The sequence below is a fragment of the Mustela nigripes genome, chromosome 6 (genome assembly GCF_022355385.1).
Source record: "Mustela nigripes isolate SB6536 chromosome 6, MUSNIG.SB6536, whole genome shotgun sequence".
Classification (NCBI taxonomy): Eukaryota; Metazoa; Chordata; class Mammalia; order Carnivora; family Mustelidae; genus Mustela; species Mustela nigripes.
In genome coordinates, this window is record NC_081562.1 from 5,370,690 (window position 1) to 5,392,650 (window position 21,961).

Consider the following 21,961-nt stretch of genomic DNA (forward strand, 5'->3'; position numbering starts at 1 on the left):
CTTACAGAATGATAGTTGCCATGACAACCAGAGCAAATTTTCCTTTTCTGAAACAGATGTCTCATTTAGTTGAAAATTAGAATGTGAACAAACCCATGGGAAAAATTAATTCAAACTTTAACAGAGCGCTGAATACAATGTAATCTCTCAGAGGTTAACCCCTTAACAGCTTTTTTGTACGCTGATGGTAACCTTCGAATCCAGGCTAATTAAGCCCGCTTAGCCAATATAAATGACCTCCTCGTGGCCAATCATTAAACGATTTCCCCCTGAAGCGTGAATCCCAGGTCCCCCGACAGCAGACGGGAGGGGGATTTCGCTAGTCTACAGAGAACGCCGAAGCCCAGTGCGCTCTGCTCCGCCATGAGGCGCACGGCCCCTGGAGGGGGGGCACCCAGGGGTCACCCGGTTAGCCTGGGCTATGGGCACCTCATTTCCAGGGGATGCTGGGGTGTGCAGGCAGAGGAGGCCTGGGGTGCCCTGGGGTGGGGCTGGGCCTGCTGGTGCACCCAGGCCAGGGCGCGATGCCCGAGGGCGAGCATCCGGAATTCCCTTGCCCGGAGGCCAAGGTGGGGGGCACCCACAAAGGCACAAATCCAGAACCTCTCCATGAGCCCCCAGTCCTCACACCCACATGGGGGGGTGGCAGCTGCCATCAATGCTCCATTTTACAGATGCGGAGACTGAGGTGTGGGCAGGTACAGAGACTTGCATGGGGTTACCTGCTGACCAAGTGAGACGGGGGTGGGGGGTGGGGGGCTCAAACCCCAGACAGCAGAGGCCGAGCCTGTGCTCTCTGCCTCCAGGCCAGATTTATGCAAATAGGACCAGGAATCCCGCCTCCCACCTCCCATCTCCTCCGCAAGCCCCACGGACTTCCACATCTCTGCCCAGTTAACCCTTAACAAAGTCCCGGGAAGCTCCCACTTTAAAGACAAGGAAATGAAGGCACAGAGAGGCCAGGTGATGTGCCCGAGGGCTCGGAGGGGGCAAAAGGGACATGCACCAGGGTTCCTGGCTCCTGCGTCCTATGCCCAAGAGGTGGCTGACCCAGAGAGGACCCTACAGGGGTGACCAAGCCACGGGATCCCTCTGTTCAATGGCAACAGCCTGCTGTCCCTCTGAGCAGCTCCTGAATGTACCCTCTCCAGTTCCAGCCCAGTCCCTGGCCTCGCTGGGCCCCCACTGAGCCTGGCTGGACAGGGAGGCAGCACCTGTGACCTGGCTCCTGGTGCCCCAACTCTAAAGTGTTCCCCCAGGTGACTCCCCTACTCCAAAGCCTTCCATGGCTCCCTGTGCCTAGAAGACAAGCTCAGACCTCAGAGTGCGGCACACAGGGCCCATGGGCTCTGCCCCAGTCCCCCTCTTGGACCGTCCTGCTCAGATTTCCCCCTGAACTCACCACATGCTGGCCACAACAATCCTTTCTGTTTGCTGAACACCGCCCGCCTCTCCCCATCTCTGGGTTCTTGCTCCTGCTTTTTTTTTTTTTTTTTAAGATTTTATTTATTTATTTGACAGACAGAGATCACATGTAGGCAGACAGGCAGAGAGAGAGGAGGAAGCAGGCTCCCTGCTGAGCAGAGAGCCCGATGCGGGACTCGATCCCAGGACCCTGGGATCATGACCTGAGCCGAAGGCAGCGGCTTCACCCACTGAGCCCCCCAGGCGCCCTCGGGCTCCCGCTTTTCCAGCCACCTGAAAGCCCTTCTTAGCCTCTCCTCAGAGTCCATGACCCATTATTTGTTAAGGCTTAGCTCAAAGACCACCTCTTCCAGGAAGCTTCCCTAATCGCCTCTATCCCCCAGGCCCAGGCGACCCCTCCCTGCCTCGAGTCCCCTGACGGCGGCTCTCTCAAGACAGGTTCAAATTGTCCCTAAATCCCTCTTGCCCAACAGGCAGCTGAGCCAAGCAGACTCAGGGACGGCTGGTTCCCAGCGCAAATGAACGCACGCATGATGGAGGCAATGGTCAGGAGCTGCACCGGCGGGCAGGCAGGTGGAAAAGGACTAAGAATTCACCCTCTCCTCTGTGCGCACTCCCGACCGGAGCCCCCCACCCCAGAGCCCCCGGAGTCCCGAGGCCCTGAGACCTGTAAGAAGCACAAGCATGAGAACAAACCACCCAGCGAGCATCCCGGCCTCTCCCAGCCTCCCATGACCTGCTGGGCGGGCTCGTGTGCCCATTTCGCAGATGAGACCTCAGAGGTGAAGCCAGGCTCAGTGTGCTCTCCTCCTCTGCTGCATCTTTGCTCACCTCCTTCTGGGGACCTTCCCTGCCTCCCCAGGCAGCCCGCTCCCTAGGGCTGGGGGTTGAGGGAGGCGGCCCTGCCTGGTAGAAGGAGACAGCCTCTTACAGCGGACCTCGTGGGCCAGGTGTTCCTACTTCCGTTCCTCGTTCTACGGGGGTGAAAGCTGCGGTGTGAGCGGGGCGCTGACCCTACTCCCACCGAGAAGCTTCTCTCAGAGATGGCTACACCGAGAGCATCTCAGATGGGGGTACCACACGTCAGTGGCCCCAAGAGCCTCCCAGAACACTCTCGGTACCCCAGGGAGGCTGCGCTCCCATTCTGCAGCCGGGAAACTGAGTCAGTGACACACCCATGTGGCCCAAGCGAGTTCACCCCCACAGGTGGTTCCCGGACACCTGGGGACATTCCACAGTCTGAGCAGCCACCGCCATCACCTGGCTCTGAGGGAGAGAGGTCTGCCGCACTCCTGGTGTCCCGAGGGGGAGGCTGAGGGGGCCGCCGCCACCGGCCAGGGGCCCGCGGGGGCTAGTGAGGGGGCAGGGCCGTGCGGGCTGGAGACGGGTCCCCAAGGACTGCCAATCACACACCTTGCCCCCCGCCCCCCCAAGCATACAGCAGTTCCGGCAAGTCAGCAGCAAGATAAGTGGAACCGAAGAATGGGGTCCTTTGTCATTCCTAATTAATGTCCCCCACCCTGCGAAGTGCGGAACCATTCATCTTTTGTTTCGCGGGGACTGTGCAGCAGGGAGAAGGCAGACAATTCGTTTCAAACATTAATCTCGTGGAGACTAGCGCGCATCTGTGCGCAGGGGCCCTCTGTAAAGGAGATAACAACAAGGTGAAATGGAGGCGGATAAGGACCGGGAAGGGGCAGAGCAGAGTTTGTGTGAGAGAGAGAGGAATGGATGGGGGGGGGTGTGTGTGAGTGTGTGAGTGAGTGGGGCCTGTGTGTACATTGTGTGTGTGTGTATGACGTGGGGAGGTATGCACATGTGTGTACGGTGTGTGCATGGGGAGGTGGGGGGTGCGCGTGTGTAGTTGTGTGTGTGCAGGGGTGAGTGTGTGGTGTGTGTGTGCAGCTGCATGTATGTGTGCACATGTGGGCATTATGGATGGGTGCATGTGGGGGGGGCGTGTGGTGTGTGTGTGTGTGTGTGTGTGTGCGCGTGTACAGAGGCAGCACGGCGGAGGGCCAGGAACGGTGAGGAATTTTCTTCCAACATCAGAATCCACCGGCTGTGCATGGTGCGCAGGGCTGACAACGGTCAGAATCCAGGGAGGAAGGAGAGAGGGCGTGAGCAGCAGCGGGACCCTTGGCCGTGGCCACGCTGGGTCCCTCAGGGACAGGCTGGGCTGTGTGGGCTGGCTCCTGCCCTCCGGTCATTGTCCCGGCCCAAGCGGGCGGGCGGCTCAGGTAGGGTATGCGGCCAGGCCCACGGGCAGGCCGGCTCCGCGGCTCCAACTGAACCCAGGCATTCCTGACCCGATCTGGGCTCCAGATGGCGGGGGGGGGGGGCGGCGCAAAATACCACCAAGGTCCCTGGTGCCCCACCACCAGCTCTCCGTGCCCCCCCATCTCTCCCTTGCTCAGCCCTGGGAGGGGAGAATCTGAGTCTGATTTCCCAGAAGTGGGACTCAGAGCTCAGGAAAAACACAGCACTACCGGGGCCAGGGATCCAGGGAGCCCCGTCTGGGCTCTGCAGCCCACAGGGGCTACCCACGGGACGGGGCCAGGGGCTATCGGGAAGCAGCAGTTCCCAAGGCCACCACCAGCTGGCCCGAAGCTGACCAAGTCCACCCACTGGGCCTGGGCCCCGTGATGCTGTGCTGGGGCCGAGATCTCTAGCCAGTTCCTCGACCCAAGCCTCACCATTCCCGTCCACGAAGTGGGATGAAAACAATCCTGTCTTGCCCCGTTGCTCGCCAGGTTAAACGGGACGATTTTGCAGCAGCGCCCGGCACAGGGCGGACCCAGGGGTCTCCGAATTGCAGCTATAGGAGGGAAAGCCTGCCCCTCCGGCCAGAACGAACAGAGGAAGGCCATGGCCTCATGCTAAAACCACCCAGAAACGCAAGAGGAACCAACGGTAACAGACACAGCGCGAGAGGCACAGGCCTGGCTGCCTGTGACCTAGGGCAAGTGGGTCTCCGTGGCCCTGAAGTAACCAGCAGGGAGCCTCAGAGTGCTAAGGGGAAGGAGTGGGGCCGGTGATCCCCCCTCTACAAAGCTGGGCCCCCAGAGGGTGTCCCGGGACAGGGAGGGAATGGACCAGAAAAGGCTGCCCACGGACCACAGGGAGGCAGGCACCTGCCCCTGATCTCCAGCCTCCGGGTGAGCCCACAAAGCCCAAGAAATGAAAGTAAGCCATCCGCAGTTGCGGGCACCCACAGGCCAAGGCAGGCACGATCCTGTCTGAGGGTCTCCCCCAAACCAGGCTGCCCAGGACGGCCCCGGCAGAGCTACACGGAACACGAGCGTGTGGTGCAAACGTCCAGCGCCCTGGACACCTTGGACAAGTGTTAGAGAGAGACTGAGAAATACGTGTTTTTCAAAAGAATAAAAAACTTTTCTTAAGAGACAGAGCAAAAGATTCTGGGGGAGCAGCTGGAGCTGTGCCAAGCCAGGATTCCTCGTGAGGGGTTGGCCCAGAAGCCAGGCAGCCGTAACGGGCAGGGCCAGTGTCCCTGTGGCCCCAACAGCCTCTGACCACAGCCGGTACAGCAGGTGCTGGGCTGGCACAGGCCTCGGTTCTGGCCCAAATCCCAGACCCTCAGCCACATCCTACGAGAGCCTCTGAGGAGACAAGAAAGAAGCCAGGGTTTCACTCTGTTAGCCTCTATTTGGTTTTCTCCAGAAGACCTATTGGGCAAGGTTTAAAAAATAAATCTTTTAGCCTCTGTCTGTACCCAGGTCTGGGGCCTCCGTCCTGCCACCCAGGCCCAACCCGGCCCTAAGCACTGGGGGACCCTAAGCAAGTCCTTTCAGGTCTTGGATCTTGGGCCCCTCAGCTGTCCAGTGGGGACAAAGGTCTAACTACAAGTGGCGGAAGCACAGGGCCTTGGGGACAGCAGTGGGAACCGTTACTATGGCAACTGTCCCATCAGTAGGCAGAGCCTGGATCCCGCAGGTCCCAGGCTTAGAACTCCCAGGTGGCTCGGTGCCTGACCCCACCCCACCCAGGGGTGCCTTGGTGGGCGGCCCCAGCTGTGCAGAACACCCTGATCTCACCCCCTCCGCCCGGCCCCGCTCTGGGAAATCCAGGCAGAGACCTAGAGAGGGTTAGACGGTGAGTGGGACCACCGTGTGCTGAGCATCTACTGTCTGCCAAGCAATTTATGCACACGACCCCCTGGGACCCTAAGAGTGACCCTACAGCAGGGGCCTATCCTAGCTGTCATTTCACAGAAAGCCAAGATTCCAACCTGGGATCAGCCGGCTGGATCCTGCCGGCCAGCAGGAGTGTCAGCGTGGCCTTGTCCAGTCCTGGCATTTAAAGAGAGCTGGTCCTCAAGGCCGGGGGCTCCCTGCGAGAGGGGCAGGGTCCCCCACACCCCGCTGCCCACAGGCAGCACCAGGCCTCCAAGCTGAGCCCCAGGATCGGCGCTCAGACGCCCGGCAACGGCCGGCAGCCTCTTCTCGAAGTTTAATGTCTCAGCAGGTTTATATTCCTTCTTTCAAAATACCAGAAGTAATTAGACCAGATGGACGAGCGGCATGCCAATTTCACTCCCTCCCGCACGCGTGGTTTTTTTTTTTTTTTTTTAAATCAAGGCCGTTTTCAGTTAAATGAGAACAAAAAATGTATCCAAAACCCATAAATGAATACGGTATGTATACAGAGTTCTCTTCCAACACTTCAGATTCTGTGACAGCTCAGCTCTTCCTCTTTCTCCGTGGTCGGTTCCCACCCCTTCCTCTAAGCGCCTCTACCCAAGGCTCGGTGCCGAGTCTGCTCCGGAGAGGACCAGACGTGGCTTTCCTGTGACTGGCAAGTCACAGTGCCCTGGGCACGGCGTCACAAACACACGGTTCCCCAAGAGACCTGGGACCGGAGGCCCGCAGCGACGGAGCCTCTGCGGGCGTGGGGGAGGGGACTGGGCCCGGAGATGGGGCAGGGGTGGGGGGCAGGCCCTCAGCCGGGGGGTGAGAGGCAGCAGAGCAAGCAGGGAGGTGGCGTGGTCAGGTTCTGCTCTGGAGGGACCGGCATCAAGGAAGAGAAGGAAGGACCTTGCAGATGAGAAAACTGGGGGAAGGCCTGGAGGTCCCAGAAAGACACGGGAGCACCACGCCACCACGCCACCATGCCACCACGCCACCACGCCGGGCCAGGCCCGAATGTTAACTGAGTTCCCCCGGCCTGGCGTCCGTCACCCGTCCATCCAGCCCTGTTCTGATGAGCCAGGCACGGTCCCGGCCGCTGGAGTAAAGACCACAGAACACAGAGTTGGATCCCTGTTCTGGTGGAGCCTCCAACATTCTAGTCGGAAAAGAGGCACGACGGAAAGCTATTGCCAGAGTCATGAAGACAACGTGTTCCCGGAGCTAAGGGACCGAAGGAGGAGAGGCCCAGGCACCGAGCCCAGGCACAAAGGTGGAAATGGCTAGTGTGGGGCGTGCCGGGAGGGACAGACTGTCTCCCCTCGGTGCCGGGCCACGCGGGCATCCGTGCGGAGACACCGGAGATGGGATCCCTCCTGCTCACCGTCAACACACTCACCCCCGCTAGATCCAACACCCCGGCACAAAAGGGCGAAGGGCGAACTTCCAGAAGACAACACGCAAGTATCTTCACGGCTCCAGGGGAGGGGAGATTTCTTAGATAGAACCCCAAGAGCACCCACCACAAAGAAAAACACAAATATGTCTGACTACTCCCAAGTTAAGAACTTCTGGCCATCTGAAGGCACACCTGGGGGAAAGAGTCCCAGAGGACAAAAAGCCACTTGTCATATTACGACAGAGTTCCTATTCGCAATACATGAAGAATCCCTACGAACCAGTAAGAAAAGACAGACACCCATTTTTAAAAAAACAATGGGCAAAAGACATGAGCAGTTCACAAAAGAAGACACCCGCGTGGCCGACAAAAGATGCTCAGCATCCCTGGCCATCAGGGGATGCAAACGGAACCACGTCGGGAGGCCAGCACAGCAGAACGGATGTGGTTTAAAAGTCCTACCGTACCAAGTGCCGGCCAGGTTGCTCAGCGAGGGACGGCCCACTGGGGACAGGAATCCGCGTCACCGCTCTGATAGACGGTTTAGCGGTTCCCCTAAAGAACGCACGGTCCGTGACCTGCGCCTCCAGGCCTAGTTGGGTGTGTGTGTGACCGTGTCTTGTGGGTCCTGCTGGAGCAAGGACCGAAGGGGACATGTAGGCAAGCATGGGTCCGGGGACTGCCTGGGCCATGGCTTGGTCGGCACAGGATGTTGGCCGTTACGGAACACCGCCCACCCCCGCCCAGACACTACCACCCTCATCCCGAGCCCGCACATGGCGGGGCCAGGCCTGATGCACGTCTGGATCTCCAGAGTCCCACAGGGGCCTGGGCACACGGTGGCCTTGTGGCCTTCAGAATGTGGGGCCCAAGGGAAATGTGGAAGGATTCTCTCCCACGCAGAGCATCCCCCGGTGACACCACTTAGAAGGGCCAATCGTGCTGCCCACGGGTTTGCTTTGTTTCCCCTTCCTCGCTTGTTCTGGACAGTCTTCCACGTCAAGGCCAGCCAGGTCATGATGCCGCTGCTCCAAGGACAGCACCGAGATGACTCACCCTGCCCGTCTAGCCCCCGAGAGCATGCAGGACCCTCCCTCTGCAGGGGGACCTTCCATGCAAGCAGAGGAACTGGGGCCCTGTCAGCGGGGAGGGTCTAGGAAGCTGCCAAGCCCAAACACAGTGGGTCTGTGCTTGCATACCCCTTGTGCCAGGCAGCTCAGCACTCAGTGAGGTCATATCACTGCTCTTCTGGGCTCCTGCCTGTGGGACGGTCTTCCCGCACTGATGAGAGCCTGCCTTCTGTCACTGTCTTCTGTGCTGCTCCTGCTCTGCCTGCTACCGTCACACCGAACAGGTCTGCCCCTCAACCTGGGTCAGCCCTGCCCACAGGCTCCAGACTCCATTGCAATCCGGGCCCTCATGACCAGTGCTCTGTTCAACCCCCAATCCCCCCACGGGTATGATTCCGCTTCTAAAGCTGGAGAGAGCAGCTCCGTACTCCCCGTGAGAGTGTGTGTGTGGAGAGCAGGGGAAAGAAAGGGAAACCCAAGCATCTGAACTTCATAATAATTACCACCAGCTTGGCCGGGCTACCCTGCTAATGAGCCGCCATATGTCCGGGCGGGCGGTGCGGGGCTGCTGAGCTTCGGCAGACAGCTGGGGGGTGCGCAACCCTCGCACCAGGCAGAATCAGCAGTGGGACCAGGAGGTGCTGTGGCCATGAACACCATCCCGAGGGCCAGCATCACCTGGGAACAGCACAGAGGAGCCTGGCAGGGGCGTGTCCCTTTATGCATTTGGGACACCGAGGCTTGGAGACACAGGACTCACCAGGTCAGACTGGAGTGAGAGGCAGAGCCTGGGGGCGTCCCTGGTGTGTCTGGACGCAAGGAACGCGTGCTCGGCTGACAGCCTGCACGTGTGAGCCCTGTGTCCCTTTTGGACCTCAGCTGTGCTGTGCAGGGTCCCAGCAGGTTGATGACACAGGGTGACAGGCAGAGGGAGCTGTGATGCCCTGAGCACTGAGCATCAGCCTCCGGAATGCCCACAGCCCTGCCAGCCTCCTGGCCTTTGCCTGAGCTGTTCCCTATGCCTAGCACACGCTTCCCCAGCCCCCGGCCCCCAGCCCTGCACAGCAGCTTGCATCCGGCCCCTCTCCCAGGGGAAGACTTCTCTGACCCCAGCTCCCACCCCTCGTCTCCTGGCCCCTATGGAATCAAGGATTTGGTGGCTGATGTGTCTCCCACGAAGACATAAAGCCCATGAAGGCCAGAGCTGCACCTGTCTGGTTCTCAGCCTGTCCCCAGGGCCTCGATCAGTGTGTGGCATTCAATAAAGCCTTGACAAACGAATGAAGCAATTAGCAGCTGACCATGAGATCCTCAATATGCTCATGGGGCCTGTAAGGTCTCGGCACACCAGAAGGCTTTTTGGAGAACCAAGGAACACAACCCGCTGTTCCAGGCCTGGTGTGAAGTAGGTTTTGTACAAGGATGCTGAATGGTCTCTATGCTGGACCAGGAAGAGTCCAGACGAGGAGTCTAGACAACCAGTCTAAAGCCACATTCCACCTGCACCTCTACTTGCTCTTCTTTGAAATGGGAGAGTCCTGGCCCTGCCTCAGGGGCTGTCGAGGTATCAGCTGGAGTAGAGCTAACCTCATCCCGACCTCTACGCGGGAGCAACCAACCTCCAGGGCCTTGCTCTGGGCCAGGCCTTCATCTGGATGGGCCCACACGGACTTCACAACTATAACATGGTAGTATCATTTCCTCACTCTACAGAGGGACCAGAGAGACTAAGGCACCTGCCCAAAGTCACACAGCTAAATATTCATAGCATCCCAATTTGAACAGCCCTTCCCTTACTAACCAAACGCCGGCCCAAGGCTATTGCTGTGACTCTCCCCACCGCTCCCAGCCCCAGATGGGGCCCAAGCAAATCCAGGGCAGCTGCTGACACTCCGGCCCACAGCCTGCGTGTGCAGCACAGACAAGGTAGCCTTTAGCCCTCAGCACCGATGGCTGCATAACAGCAACCAGAAGAGCACGGAGTAGGGCTCAGAAATATGGCTCCTCTCCTGCCTCCTCCACTTGCAGAAACCACAGTTCAAATCCCCCTTCCTACAGGGAGCCCTCCTGGACCTCACCAGGGCCTCCTGGGGTCCCTTCTCTGGCCTGAGCCCCCGCCACTCCTATACTCAGTACTGAGCTTCACATGGCATCAGGCAGTAGGTGCGCCCCCAGCCAGGATGACAAGAAAGGGGACAAGAAGAAAATAGGAAGTCCCCAGGAAAGTCTGGAACTAAAGGGTCTAGAACTGTCCAGGCTGGGAACCACAAAAGCTGAAGGCAGGAACCACTGGCAGCCTGAGCACAGAGCAGCTGGACTTCACTCAGGCCTCAGAGCACCTGACCTTGGCATCTAGCTGGCAGAGGGGGCCACGGGGCTGGTCCAACTCCCTGGCCCTCGACTCACCCATGAGCCTGAGAGCAGGCTGTCAAAGGGCTTGTTCAGCCCCTAGCCACAGGGGTGCGCAGAGCTGCTGTGGGGGAAGGAGATGGACACTGAGTGACATCTGCCAGTCCCCATCCCTTGCTTGTCCTCCAGGCCACATTCTGGGTTCTGGCCAAGACCGAGTTGGAAGGCTGGTCCCTGCAGCATGTAACAGCAGTGGGGCTCCGTTCACGGAGAGTTTGTGGGTGCAGGCACCAGGCCCAGCTAACCCCTCCTGCCGCCTTCACGACCACTGTTGCGGGACGTGCACACTCACTCTCATTTTGCAGGGAAGGAAATTGGGACACAGAGAGGTTAAGTGACTTGCCCAGGGTCACACAGCCCATAAAAGGTGAGGCCAAGATTTGAGCCGATACTGTTTGGTTCCCAAAGCACGCTGTTAACTCTTACAGAATAGAATATTTTTTTGAAGTGTTGTGTATGTATGTGGACGTGCAGGGCCAAGGGGGTGTTCAAAACACGGGGCAAGGAGATGCCGGCCAGGCTGCCTGGTCTGGTACCTGAAGGCCTCTTCTCCTGACTTCCCTCTTGTTCCTCACACTCCAGTCCTTCTGCACGTTCAGCCAGACCCCTTCTCCACGTCTGGGCCGCAGCAGCCCGCCGGGCCGCTTCCACCGCCTCCTCTCTGCTCCCATCCTTGGCACCGAGCTCAGCATGTCCTTGAGTGCCCCATGGTCCTTGATCATCAGGACCCCGGAGAGATCATCAAGACCCCAGATGTGATGAGGAGCAAAGAGATGGCAGCAGGCTCCTCCCGTGGCTCGGGAGCCGTGGGACAGCCCACACGAGGGCAGCCTTGGCGAGGTGGAACCCGCCAGCAGCCTCTGGGCACCAGGTGTCACCACACGGCATCCACCAGACAGGAGTTTCCCAGACACACTGTGCTGGTAACGGCTCTACCCGAAGTGCCTGCACCCAGACAGTCCCCCTGTGCCTCCAAATCAACCCTCAGCCTCCCTGCGTGTACTTCTGGTGGTGCAGCGTCAGGCTGTGACCGCTCCGTAGCTGCAATGCTCTCCTCCTCCCTCACTGCTCAGGTCACTTCACCTCCTCCAAGGAGCCTCCTTGGTCCCCTCCTCACCCTGCCAGTACTTAGCACTCTGTGGCTACTGCCAGCTCTAAGCCCCCTAAGGGCCACTTGGTCTGTCCATCTACAGAACGAGGACACCAAATCGATCTGCTCAGGGCTGAGTAAGAATTAGAAACAATGCTTACGGAGACTTTAGCCCAGGGACTGGCTTACTGAATTTGCTCAGGAATGATTTGCTGCCTACCACCATCACCATCACAACCACCACCATCAAGGTCACCATCATCACCATCACCGTCGTCACCATCTTCTTAGTATATGTGCTGCTGAAGTGAGCACAGTCATCACCATCATCTTAATTAATTATCACCAATATCACCACCATCATCATCACCACCGTCACCACCATCACCACCATCACCACCACCACCATCATCACCATAATCACCTTCACCATCATCACCATCACCATCACCTTCACCATCATAACCACCATAACCATCACCACCATCACCACCACTATCATCATCACCATCATCACCTTCACCCTCATCACCACCATCACCACCATCACCATCACCACCATCATCATCACCACAATCATCATCACCACCATCACCATCACCATCACCATCACCATCATCACCACTACAATGGTCATCACAACCATCACCCCATCACTATCGCCACCATCATCATCTCATCACTTCCACCATCCTCACCATTATCACTACCACCATCACTACTACAATGGCCATCACCATCATCATCACCATCATCACCACTACAATGGCCATAACCCCATCACTATCACCGTCATCACCATCTTCTTAGTATATGTGCTGCTGAAGTGAGCATAGCCATCACCATCATCTTAATTAATTATCACCAATATCACCACCATCATCATCACCACCATCAACATCATCACCATCACCATCATCACCTTCACCATCATCACCACCATCACCATCCCCAAAATCATCATTACCACCATCATCATCACCATCACCATCACCACCATCATCATCACCATCATCATCACCACCATCATCATCACCATAATCATCATCACCACCATCACCATCACTATCATCACCACTACAATGGCCATCACAACCATCACCCCATCACTATTGCCATCATCATCACCAGGGCTCTGAAGGACACATGGACCATCACACAGAAGAGTCATGACTCCTTCTCACCATGATCCCCACTGAGCCAGGGATGAGGCCTGATGATTGTGTGTGCCCAACAGAGAGTAAGAGCCTGATGTGTACTCGTGAGTGAAGCAACTCTCATCCCTGACACAGAAAACCAGGTTTTGGCCTTCTATGAAAATCCCCACAGCTGTTCCTCAGCCTGGCTGATCACTCGTCACCCCTCACCCAGGCTCGTTTGGTGTATGCCAGGAGACATGGCAACAGGGAGAGTCCTAGCATACAGAATTAGTTGAAAGAAGGCGTTCTGGAACCAGAGTGCCTGGGTTTAATCCCAGTTTTGCCCCTTCCTGGCTGTGTGACATTTGGCAAGATCCACACTCTCTGTGCCTCCTCACAGAGAACAGCAGCCATCTGTGTGTGAGACAGACAGCACAGAGGACACAGGTGATATGATGACTTACCAGCTATTTATGCGGAAACCAAGGCTCAGAGAGCAGCCATGACTGGCCGGGGGCCACACTGGGGTATGAGGAGGCTGGGGTCTGGAATTCCCCGGTGCTTCTCCCAGTCCCACTTCCCTCTGCGCCTTCAGTCCCTGCTCCCCCGGCCCCCCAGCCGAGGTCAGGAAGGCGCTCAGGGCGCACTCACCACGGCGAGCCGTAGATGCGGAAGCCCCGCACGGTGACCTCCGAGTCCTGCAGGTAGACACAGTTGGTCAGCAGGGACTGCACGTTCTCGTAGTTCTCCGGCTTCAGCTTCGACACGGACGGGAAGTAGTAAAAGTCCTGCTTGATGAGGTCAGCCATGAATTCCTGGTCGAACGTCAGCTCGTGGTTGCCGGCAATCACGATCTTGTACTCGTAGGGCAGGCTGCCTGCAGGGGTGGACAGAGACACGCAGCGCCCTGCTGTGGGCTGGCTGAGAGCCACCCCCCAGCCAGGGGAGGGTGGCGGGCGAGAGCCCCCGGACTCCCCTGGGGGAGCAGCACCGGCTGCTCGCTACCCCATCAGTGCCCTCGGATCAGAGGTGGCAGCCACCGGGCCCTTCCTCCTCCCTGAAGCCTTCCTGTTCTGGTGGCAGCTAAGTGACAGGCCACCAGACCCAGGCCAGCAGGAGGAAGCTGCACCGCTGCCTCCGGGCCCCTGGCCTCACCTTCAGGACTTGACTGCCTCCAATGGCTCCTTTGTCTAGGCCACTTTTCCCCTGAGAGGAGACCCTGCCCCAGGCCTCCAGGCCTGGTCCCCAGCCTCACTGTCCCAGGCCATGGACCACGCACGGGGGCCTGACTCAGGAGCCTCCACGCTCCAGCAAGAAGCACAAGTTCCTCGCAGAGCCTGTGTGAAACCTCTGGAGACCCCCCACTTGGGGAAAGGCCCAACCTGACTGTCCAAGCCAAGTGCAACCCGAACAAAGCTGTCTACGCAGACCACAGGCTGAATCAGCAGCAGGTCCTTCCAGCCTGGCTCAGTGCAGAGCCCGGGCCATTCTCCCACACCGTCACCCCTCAAATAAGCAAGTCACTCAACCTTTCTGAGCCTCAGTTTCCCCTCTGATCAAGGTGGGTGTGCCCGGGGAATGCCCCTTCCTGGGGGCTACGGACCTCTCAGGCTCCTCGAACTTCACAGAGACCCTGCCTTGTGACTGGCTTCCCAGGGGAACACAGTCCAGGAACAGCTGGGCCTTCCCGCCCTGGCCTGTGACATGAAACTCTGGATCTTCTGCCCCGTGAATGTTCTGTCGAGAACCCAATTCCAGAAATGCCCCAACGTCTAAGGACCATGTGCCTTACTGAGTCCTGATGCTCCCAATATCAGATCAGATGGGACAGACATGCAGTCAGACTTGGCTCCCAACAGGTGCTCCAGGAAGAAGTGTGCTTTTCCCAGCCCTGTGTGAGCTCCGGGAAGAGGCAGGGCGAGCCTTTCGGGCAAACAGTAAGTCGTGAGAATGATAAACAATAACACAACAATGTTTTGGGCACCAGAACTACAACTATTGTATTCAAATTACAAAGGAACAATAGAGTCCAGATGTAGTTGGAACCTTCTCTCTTCCCGCCCTGGCCCCACCCCTGAAACCAGGACCTACACATCCTGTCTGGTCTTGAGCTCTGCGGCCTTGGCAAACCGCTGCCCGAGGGCCATCTGAGTCTTAGCCCAGCCCCGGAGTGGGGAAGGGAGCAAGACAGAAGTTTTCTGCAAAACTGGCAGAAAACCATAATCTTGCCCACGGTGCCTCTCCAGGCACCCCAGAATCCTTCATAGGTTTGAGAAAAGAGGGTTTTCTCCTCCTTGGCATTTATCAATTCTAGAAGCCCTGAGACAATGACTAGCTCTATGGCCAGGGCCCCAGGCCCAGCTCGGCCACTCACCAGCTGGTTGCCTCAGTTTCCCCACTATAAAGCAGGCAAACCGCTCTGGGGTTTTGCAAGACACTGAACAGAAACGCACAGCCCTTGGTATCCACAGTGTCAGCTTCTCTGGGCCACCGCTTGCAGACCAGACCTACCCACAGGCCCATTTTGTTTGGCATAACTTTTCTATTCGAATCTGGTTGCCAATGTAACCCCAAAATGCCATTCTTTGTTTTCTAAAAATTGATGAATCAATTTTAAAATTTCATGCCTCTGGCCCAGACAAGGGCTGAGTATCTGTGCCTCCCTCAGACAGGAAGCTGATATCTGTTTGCCCCACGCCCCACCTGTCCCTAGGACCCACACCCAACCCACAGTCATTCATTTCGAGGAACCGCCCACTCCCTGCAGGCTCCCGCCCCTCAGTGCTGCCAGTCTGGGCTCTCCAGGCTCTCTGTCTCCCTAACGTGCCCACCCTGCTGGGCCCGGCCCAGAGGTGCTGAGCACCTGCCTGTTCTCCAAACTGAGCCAGAGAGCTGCAGGTACAGGACGAGACATGTTTGCTTTACTCGCCCCATCCCTGGCAGGTCCCAGGAGAAATCTGGCAAATGAAGCCACCGACAGCATCACAGGGTCACATGGAGAGAGAAGGCCTCAGCGGCCCTGCTCCAGCTGCCGGAGGGGAGGGGGGAGTTTTGCAGGGGCCTGAGCATCTGGGGAAGGGTCGTGGAGGACACCCCAGAGAAGACTGCCATCTCCTGGACCCCATCGTGGGGCCAGGCACCCTGGATAAAGGCCGACCCCTCCAGTCCCCATGGAACTCTCCGAGATGCGCTCTGTAGCTGGAGACATGAGGCTCTCAGGCCAGGAACCTGCCCAGGTCCCACAGCAGGTGAGCAGGGGCGGAGCCGCGGGACATTGGTCCAGCTGATCCCGCATCTCTGGGTCAGCGACTCTGACTCCTTCAAGGCCTCCAAGCCACGGAGTCAGCTGGGAGCGCTCGCTGAGCCCCTTCCCACACTGCAATCGGGGGACGAGGGGTGGCCTCTGCTCACCGCCTTCCGGCTCTGACTCTGCGTTTCGACTTCACGTCACCCATCCGTCCCAGTCTGAGCCCGCCCCGGCGGGGGGAGCCACACTAATGTATTTACGTCCTGTCTCTGACTGGGGGTGTTACTTAAGCTGATTAACAAATGACTCCAACTGTACGGTTCCATTTATTTCTGCAGCTCCCGACTACCGGGGACTGGGGAGTGAGCCCGAAGCTGTCAGCTCTGCCCTGTTCCTCCCACCTCCGCAGAGGAGGGAACTGAGGCTTCTTCCCTCCCAGGGAGGAGTGGATGGAGGTCAAGGCTCCTGTACACAAAAAGCCAGGTGAGGACGGGAGCAACAACCTGATGCCTGATACCCTCAAATACTGTCTGGGCTCTCCCTGAGAAGCAGGTGCCACGTGGCTCAGAGGCAGGGGGCACGTCCATTGGCAAACACACCGATGGCCCGGCACCATGCCCCTCTGAGCTGGACATCCAACCACAGACATACCTCTCTGGATGGTCACTTGGACCTGGCAACTCGCCAGCTGCGTATAACCATCACAGGCACCAAAGCAGAACTACCCCCATTTTCCATCTGGGAAAAGCAAGGCTCAGAGAGGTTACCCAAGTTTCCCTAAATCACTAATGAGGGGACTGGTAACCACAGACGGCACTGGGCACTTGGTAGACCTTGGGGCTTGGCCTCACCAAACTCACCCAGAACTGGCACCCCAAACCATCATGCCCACTGCCTCCTAGTGAGTGTGCGGGTGAGTGGCGGGTTGGAGGATGGATGGACAGAGATGGACAGACTACGGATGAATGGGTGGGTGGGGAGAAATGGGTGAATGCATTCATTAATCAATCTATCCATCCTGGGATACCTCTGCCTGCCTTCTTTACCCCAACCGACCTCCAACTCCTGGATCCCCTCACCTTTCCTCCAAACCATTTCTCCAACTGTCCCAACAGAGCATGTTTTCAGACCCATGTGCCTCCCCGCCCCCCAACCCTGAATGTCCGTCTTTGAATCTTCTCCGATTAGACCTGCTCTCTCCCAGATGGGGGTCAGAGTGCTGGAACTAAAGCTCTGGAATGGACTGACCATCCTGGAGTGGTGTCGAGAAGTCCCCTCCTCTATTCTAGAACTGCTATCTCTGTTGTTACAGCCCAAGGTTGCCTTAGCTTCCAGGTGTTCCCATGATCCTGCAGCTCTTACCAGCTTGACTGTGGATAAAATGTCCCTGAACAACCAGCACAGGCTTTCTTGCTTGGCTTCTGCCTTCCTCTGCCTCTGTCTGTGCCGTGAAGCAGGGGAGAGTTTGTGGACCTTGGTGACTGGGTAACTGGTAGGGGCTTTGTGGGTAAAAAGATGAGATGAACGCAAAGTCTCCAGCACACAGAAGAAATTAATGCTGTTCCCTTGGTCCTTCCCAGCGGCAGGGAAGCGGGCTGGCCTGCAGGGGAGCCGCCCAGTACGTGAGGGAAGCACCTGCCTGACAAAGTGCCGGAAGGGCCTGAACACCGGGAGAGGGACTTTTCTGTAGCAGGTGAAGCTGAGAGAGGGGACAGATGGGTCCCCGTGGTTTTTCTTACCCACCTCCCCTTGTCGGCCCCTCAGAAGCAAAGAATCTAGTCAGCCTACCCAAAAATCCCATCAAACCAGAAACTTGCTTTCTCGCTGGAGGCCGGGCCCCATTGGAATACCACCCCCCACCCCGTTCCAGACCCTAGAGAGACACCGTCAGGGACACTTTGATCAATAAGACTCAGTCATGAGTTCAGTCCCAGAAGTGGCACACAGGGGTTCCATCCACACCACAGAGCAAACGGAGGGGGAAACTGGAGATCAGAGAGGGGACGGAACTGCCTGAAGTCACACAGCGAGACAGTGGAGAACCAGGACGAGAACCCCTGCTTTCCCGCCTCGGGAGTGCTGGACAGCGGCCACACCAGCCTCTCCCGGGACATGCCTGATGCGCTGTGGACAGGAAAAAGAGGAGGACAGGTGGGAGGAGCTAAGCATGGGCGTGACAGGCTGGTTAGGTCCTGGGCAGGGGGCTGATCTCCCAACCTGATCCTTGAGAAGCCCCAAGACCTCAAGGAAACCAGCCCTGCTTCCAGAATGCTGGGTGTTGTCCTACCTGTGTATTCTGCAATGCTCAGACCCTCTCCCTAAACGCTTCCTTTCTTCTCGACCAGATTATCTGAGTTCCTGGCATTTGCTAGCCATGGATTTGTTGGTAGTAAAAGGACCATTAGGTACAAGTCAGCTGAGCAGTAGAGGATGACCGTAGCATTTGAACTTTCCCCTTGCTGTATATATCCTAATAGATACGCATCCACATACAGATGCCACAAGGCAGCAGGTGTGCACGGCGTTCGGGGCTCACAGAGGGGCACAAATGCAAACCTCTGCTACTTGTGCTTCCAAGATTAATCTCCTTCCGAAGGGCTACAATTCTTTTTTGCTCACGCTTATCCGTCCCATCGAACAGAAAGTGCTGCCTCCAAACTGCATAATCCGTTAAATTCAACAAGATCTGTGCAGCTTCTCTATAATCTATGCCATTCCCGGAGCGGCGCATGGAGCCTGGCAGAGTTTTAGTGTTCTCTAAATGCAGCGACAATCAGGAAAATGCCCACTTATGGCTTTTCCCGCCCATTCCCATCTCACAGAACACAGCAGAGGGGGATGGAATAAAGAGACGGCGTAACGATCTCTGATTGCATTTTTAGTACATCTTTGACAGTTCTGTGTTTAAACACTTGCCAGTGTCTGGGAGACTCACATTAGCAGGCTTCCGGGTATGGCGCGCGGTCTAGAATCACACTGAGAGGGAGCAAGCCCCATGACTCTGCTTTGAGCCCCCGGTGGGTCTCGACACACCTCGGGCGCGTTAGTGCTTGGGGTGGACTCGCACAGCCAAGCACAAACGCAGGACACGGGCCGGCAGTGCCGAGGGATGCGAGGCTCTGCGTGAAGCTGCAACAGGCAGGAGAGGTCTGAAGACGCGTGCCTGGGCCAGGGACTGGAGCCCAGGGACAGGAACACGCACAGCGGCTGTGCCTGCAAAATTTGTTTTCTGTTGTCCTGATGTGAGCATTTCCTGGTGCAAGGCGGTGTCATAGGCAATTTACATTTTACAGTCAATGCTTCTTCCCACAGCTTCTTCCCACAGCTCCCCAGGTAAGAGGAAGTCTAGCCACAGAGGGGCTCACCATGGAGCCCAAAAAGCCTGAATCCTATTTCCACCTACTGGCTGATTGGCCTGGGGTGAAAACTCACTTCTCTGAGCTTCAGGGTCTTTGTCTGTAAGAAGGATTTAGGATTCTTGCAAGAAGCACACTAGGAAGATTGCAGAGCACCTGTGCTGTGCTTACCCCAGGATTTGTTTAATTCAGGTGTAAGATGCACAGAATGGAAATGCCTGTCACGAATGAGGGAGTTTATACTTCCAGATCCCTAAACACAGGCAGCATTCAGGGCCCTACTGGCCGCATGGGGAAGCCAGAGTGGGTCAGGAGGCAGAGGGCGTGAAGAAGAAACCTGGACCAGAGCCTTGTTGTGGTTTCCAAGGGACAAGACAGGGAGGCGGGGTGAGTGAGTTTAGGACTGGCTAGGCTAGACAATTCAGGCAGATTCGGGGGCCCAGAGGCTGTCCCCACCTGTTGGGTGCCTGGGTGCATGGGGCGACCTGGAGCCCAGGTGGGAGCTGAGAGCCAGAGAGCCTATAAAGGAGTGGGGTGGGGGTGGAGGCAGAGGCTCTGAGTGGGTTGGTTTGTATAGGAAAGGCATGGTCAGAGGTGGGTCCTTTTACTCTCTCTCTCTAGAACTGGTTAACCCTGGAAGAGACCATGCCTCCAGGCTCAGCAAGGCCCTAAGATGTCAGAGCATCAGAATATGGAAAGTCACAGGCATGTGGATTCAACCTGGATGAGAGCTGATCCAGTCCAGAAACGTTAGCCGGGAAAATGAAGATGAGGACAGAGGGCTAGGGAGGGGAGGTCACCGCCTGGGGTCTACTGGCAGGTCACCCTGCCCAGAGCTGGGTGTGCAGGCACCCAGGGCGGGAAGGACCCGTCCTGGGACAGCGGGCCCCACACCGACCTGCAGGTAGGGCCTGCCACCATCCCCGCCTGGCCTGCGGTCCAGCACGGGAGGGTTCTGGATTCCCGACTGAACGCTGGTGCCCATATTTAAAAGGCAAATGCAATTTTTCTTCTGCTCCATCCTAATAGCCAAAATGTTTAACTTTCAAACATTTGTTTTTCCTGGGAAGTGTTTTAAAAACAGGAACATTCAGTCCTAATCATCTTTAAATGCCTGGGCCAACTACCACTGTAGAGTGACTTCAGGCTCAAAGGGACAGCCAAAACGTCTCTGCATCCCACCTCCCGAAAAGAAGGCCAGATGCCACCAGAAAGATTTCGCAGGAACCTCCCAGGAAGCCACAGCCTGGAAGGACACACGTGTGCAAAGGTGTTGGAGAAAGACCTGGGGCCTTAGGTAGGGGCCAGGCTGGTCACATTCAGCGCTTGGGGTTGTGGCGCCCCCTCTGGGCCAGGCCCTGTTGGTGCCCTGACCTCGTCTTGCACAACATGCCCATCCCTGCCCTGCCCTGCCCTGTCCATGCTGCCTCGGCCGCTGGAGGCCTCCTGTCTTTTTCTCCTGCTCTTCCAACCACCTGGGACCCCTCCCTGCCCTTCTTTCTGAGGCCACTCCAGCTCCACTCGCCCTACACAGGCTCCCAGCCTGCCCAGCCAGTGCTCTTGCTTCTGCCACCGGCCAGGACACCCTCCTGGGACCTGCCCGTTTCCTCTTTCGCGCCCAGCCCTGGGGCATCGCACACATTCACTGAATCCATGAGGTATTATCACCCAGCAGGACAGATGATGAGGGTCAGAGGGGTCAATGACCCACCGAAGGTCGTCCACCCAGTCCTCGAAGGATGTTCTGGAACGTAAAGCTAATTGCCATGAATGGGACCGATGATCATTAAGACGCCACCAGCCCGTCAGGTGGCGGCCTCCAGAAGCTGTGCGTCGTGTTACTCCGTGTTCCACGAGGAGGGGATGCGCAGGTCTTGACCTTCTGAGAGCCCTTTCAGCTCTCCGAGACCTTCCAGGCATGTGTGTGAGCAATGCTGGGGTGGGGGCTCCCCGCCGGCCGTGTCATGGGGTAAGCATGTGGGGCCAAAAGGACGCTTTCACTGAAATGGCATCTGAAAGTGCATGTCCCTCTACTTGTTGCTGACATCCCAGGACATCAACAGTAAAGCAATCAAAAAGGCACGACCCTCCAAGGACAAAGGTTTGGGAGCTGGAGGGATGGATGAGTGGACTGGCTGCGCTGAGCAGAAAAAACTGAAACCAAAGCCTTGGGAGAGGGTTGGGGGAGGAGCAGGGAAGGGCTGTGGGAGGGGGTGTCACAGGAAGCCAAAACAGCTGTGCCCAGAGGCCCCAGAGGGCTCAGACCCAGGCGTGTGGTTGACCTAGAACTTGTAGGAGCAGGTGGGGCTGGAGCCCTTCCCCATCACACCCACTCAGGGAACCAGGCTCTTTCCTGCTAGTCTCCACAGAAGAAGGGGGTTTCGTTTCAAGGGAAAATATCAGCTCTGAAGAACCCTATTTAGGGACCATCAGGCCAGAGGGAGGACGGGCAGCAAGGTGGGGGCTGAACCAGAGGAAGATACACTGAAAGCATAAACATGGTGACTTTGGAGACCCCAGGTCCCTTCCTCACTCAGCTTGCGAATCCTGGGAGCCAGGCTTGCAAACGGGGAACCCCTCTCTGGGGAGAAAGACAGGGCCAGGAGGGAAACCTACAGACACAGATATAGGGGGTTCTGCCAAGGAGATGGCCAGGTCCCCATCATGGCAAGCTGCCCCCT

At 57.4% G+C, this 21,961-nt stretch overlaps 1 protein-coding gene across 1 annotated transcript in view; it reads right to left on the minus strand.

Moving 5' to 3' along the window:
* MPPED1 (metallophosphoesterase domain containing 1) overlaps window positions 1–21,961 on the minus strand; it is a 72,428-nt gene that overhangs the window by 10,340 nt on the left and 40,127 nt on the right. Inside the window, exon 4 of the mRNA XM_059404573.1 lies at window positions 13,329–13,554. Coding sequence (XP_059260556.1) covers window positions 13,329–13,554 — 226 coding nt within the window. The remainder of the gene's footprint in view (window positions 1–13,328; window positions 13,555–21,961) is intronic.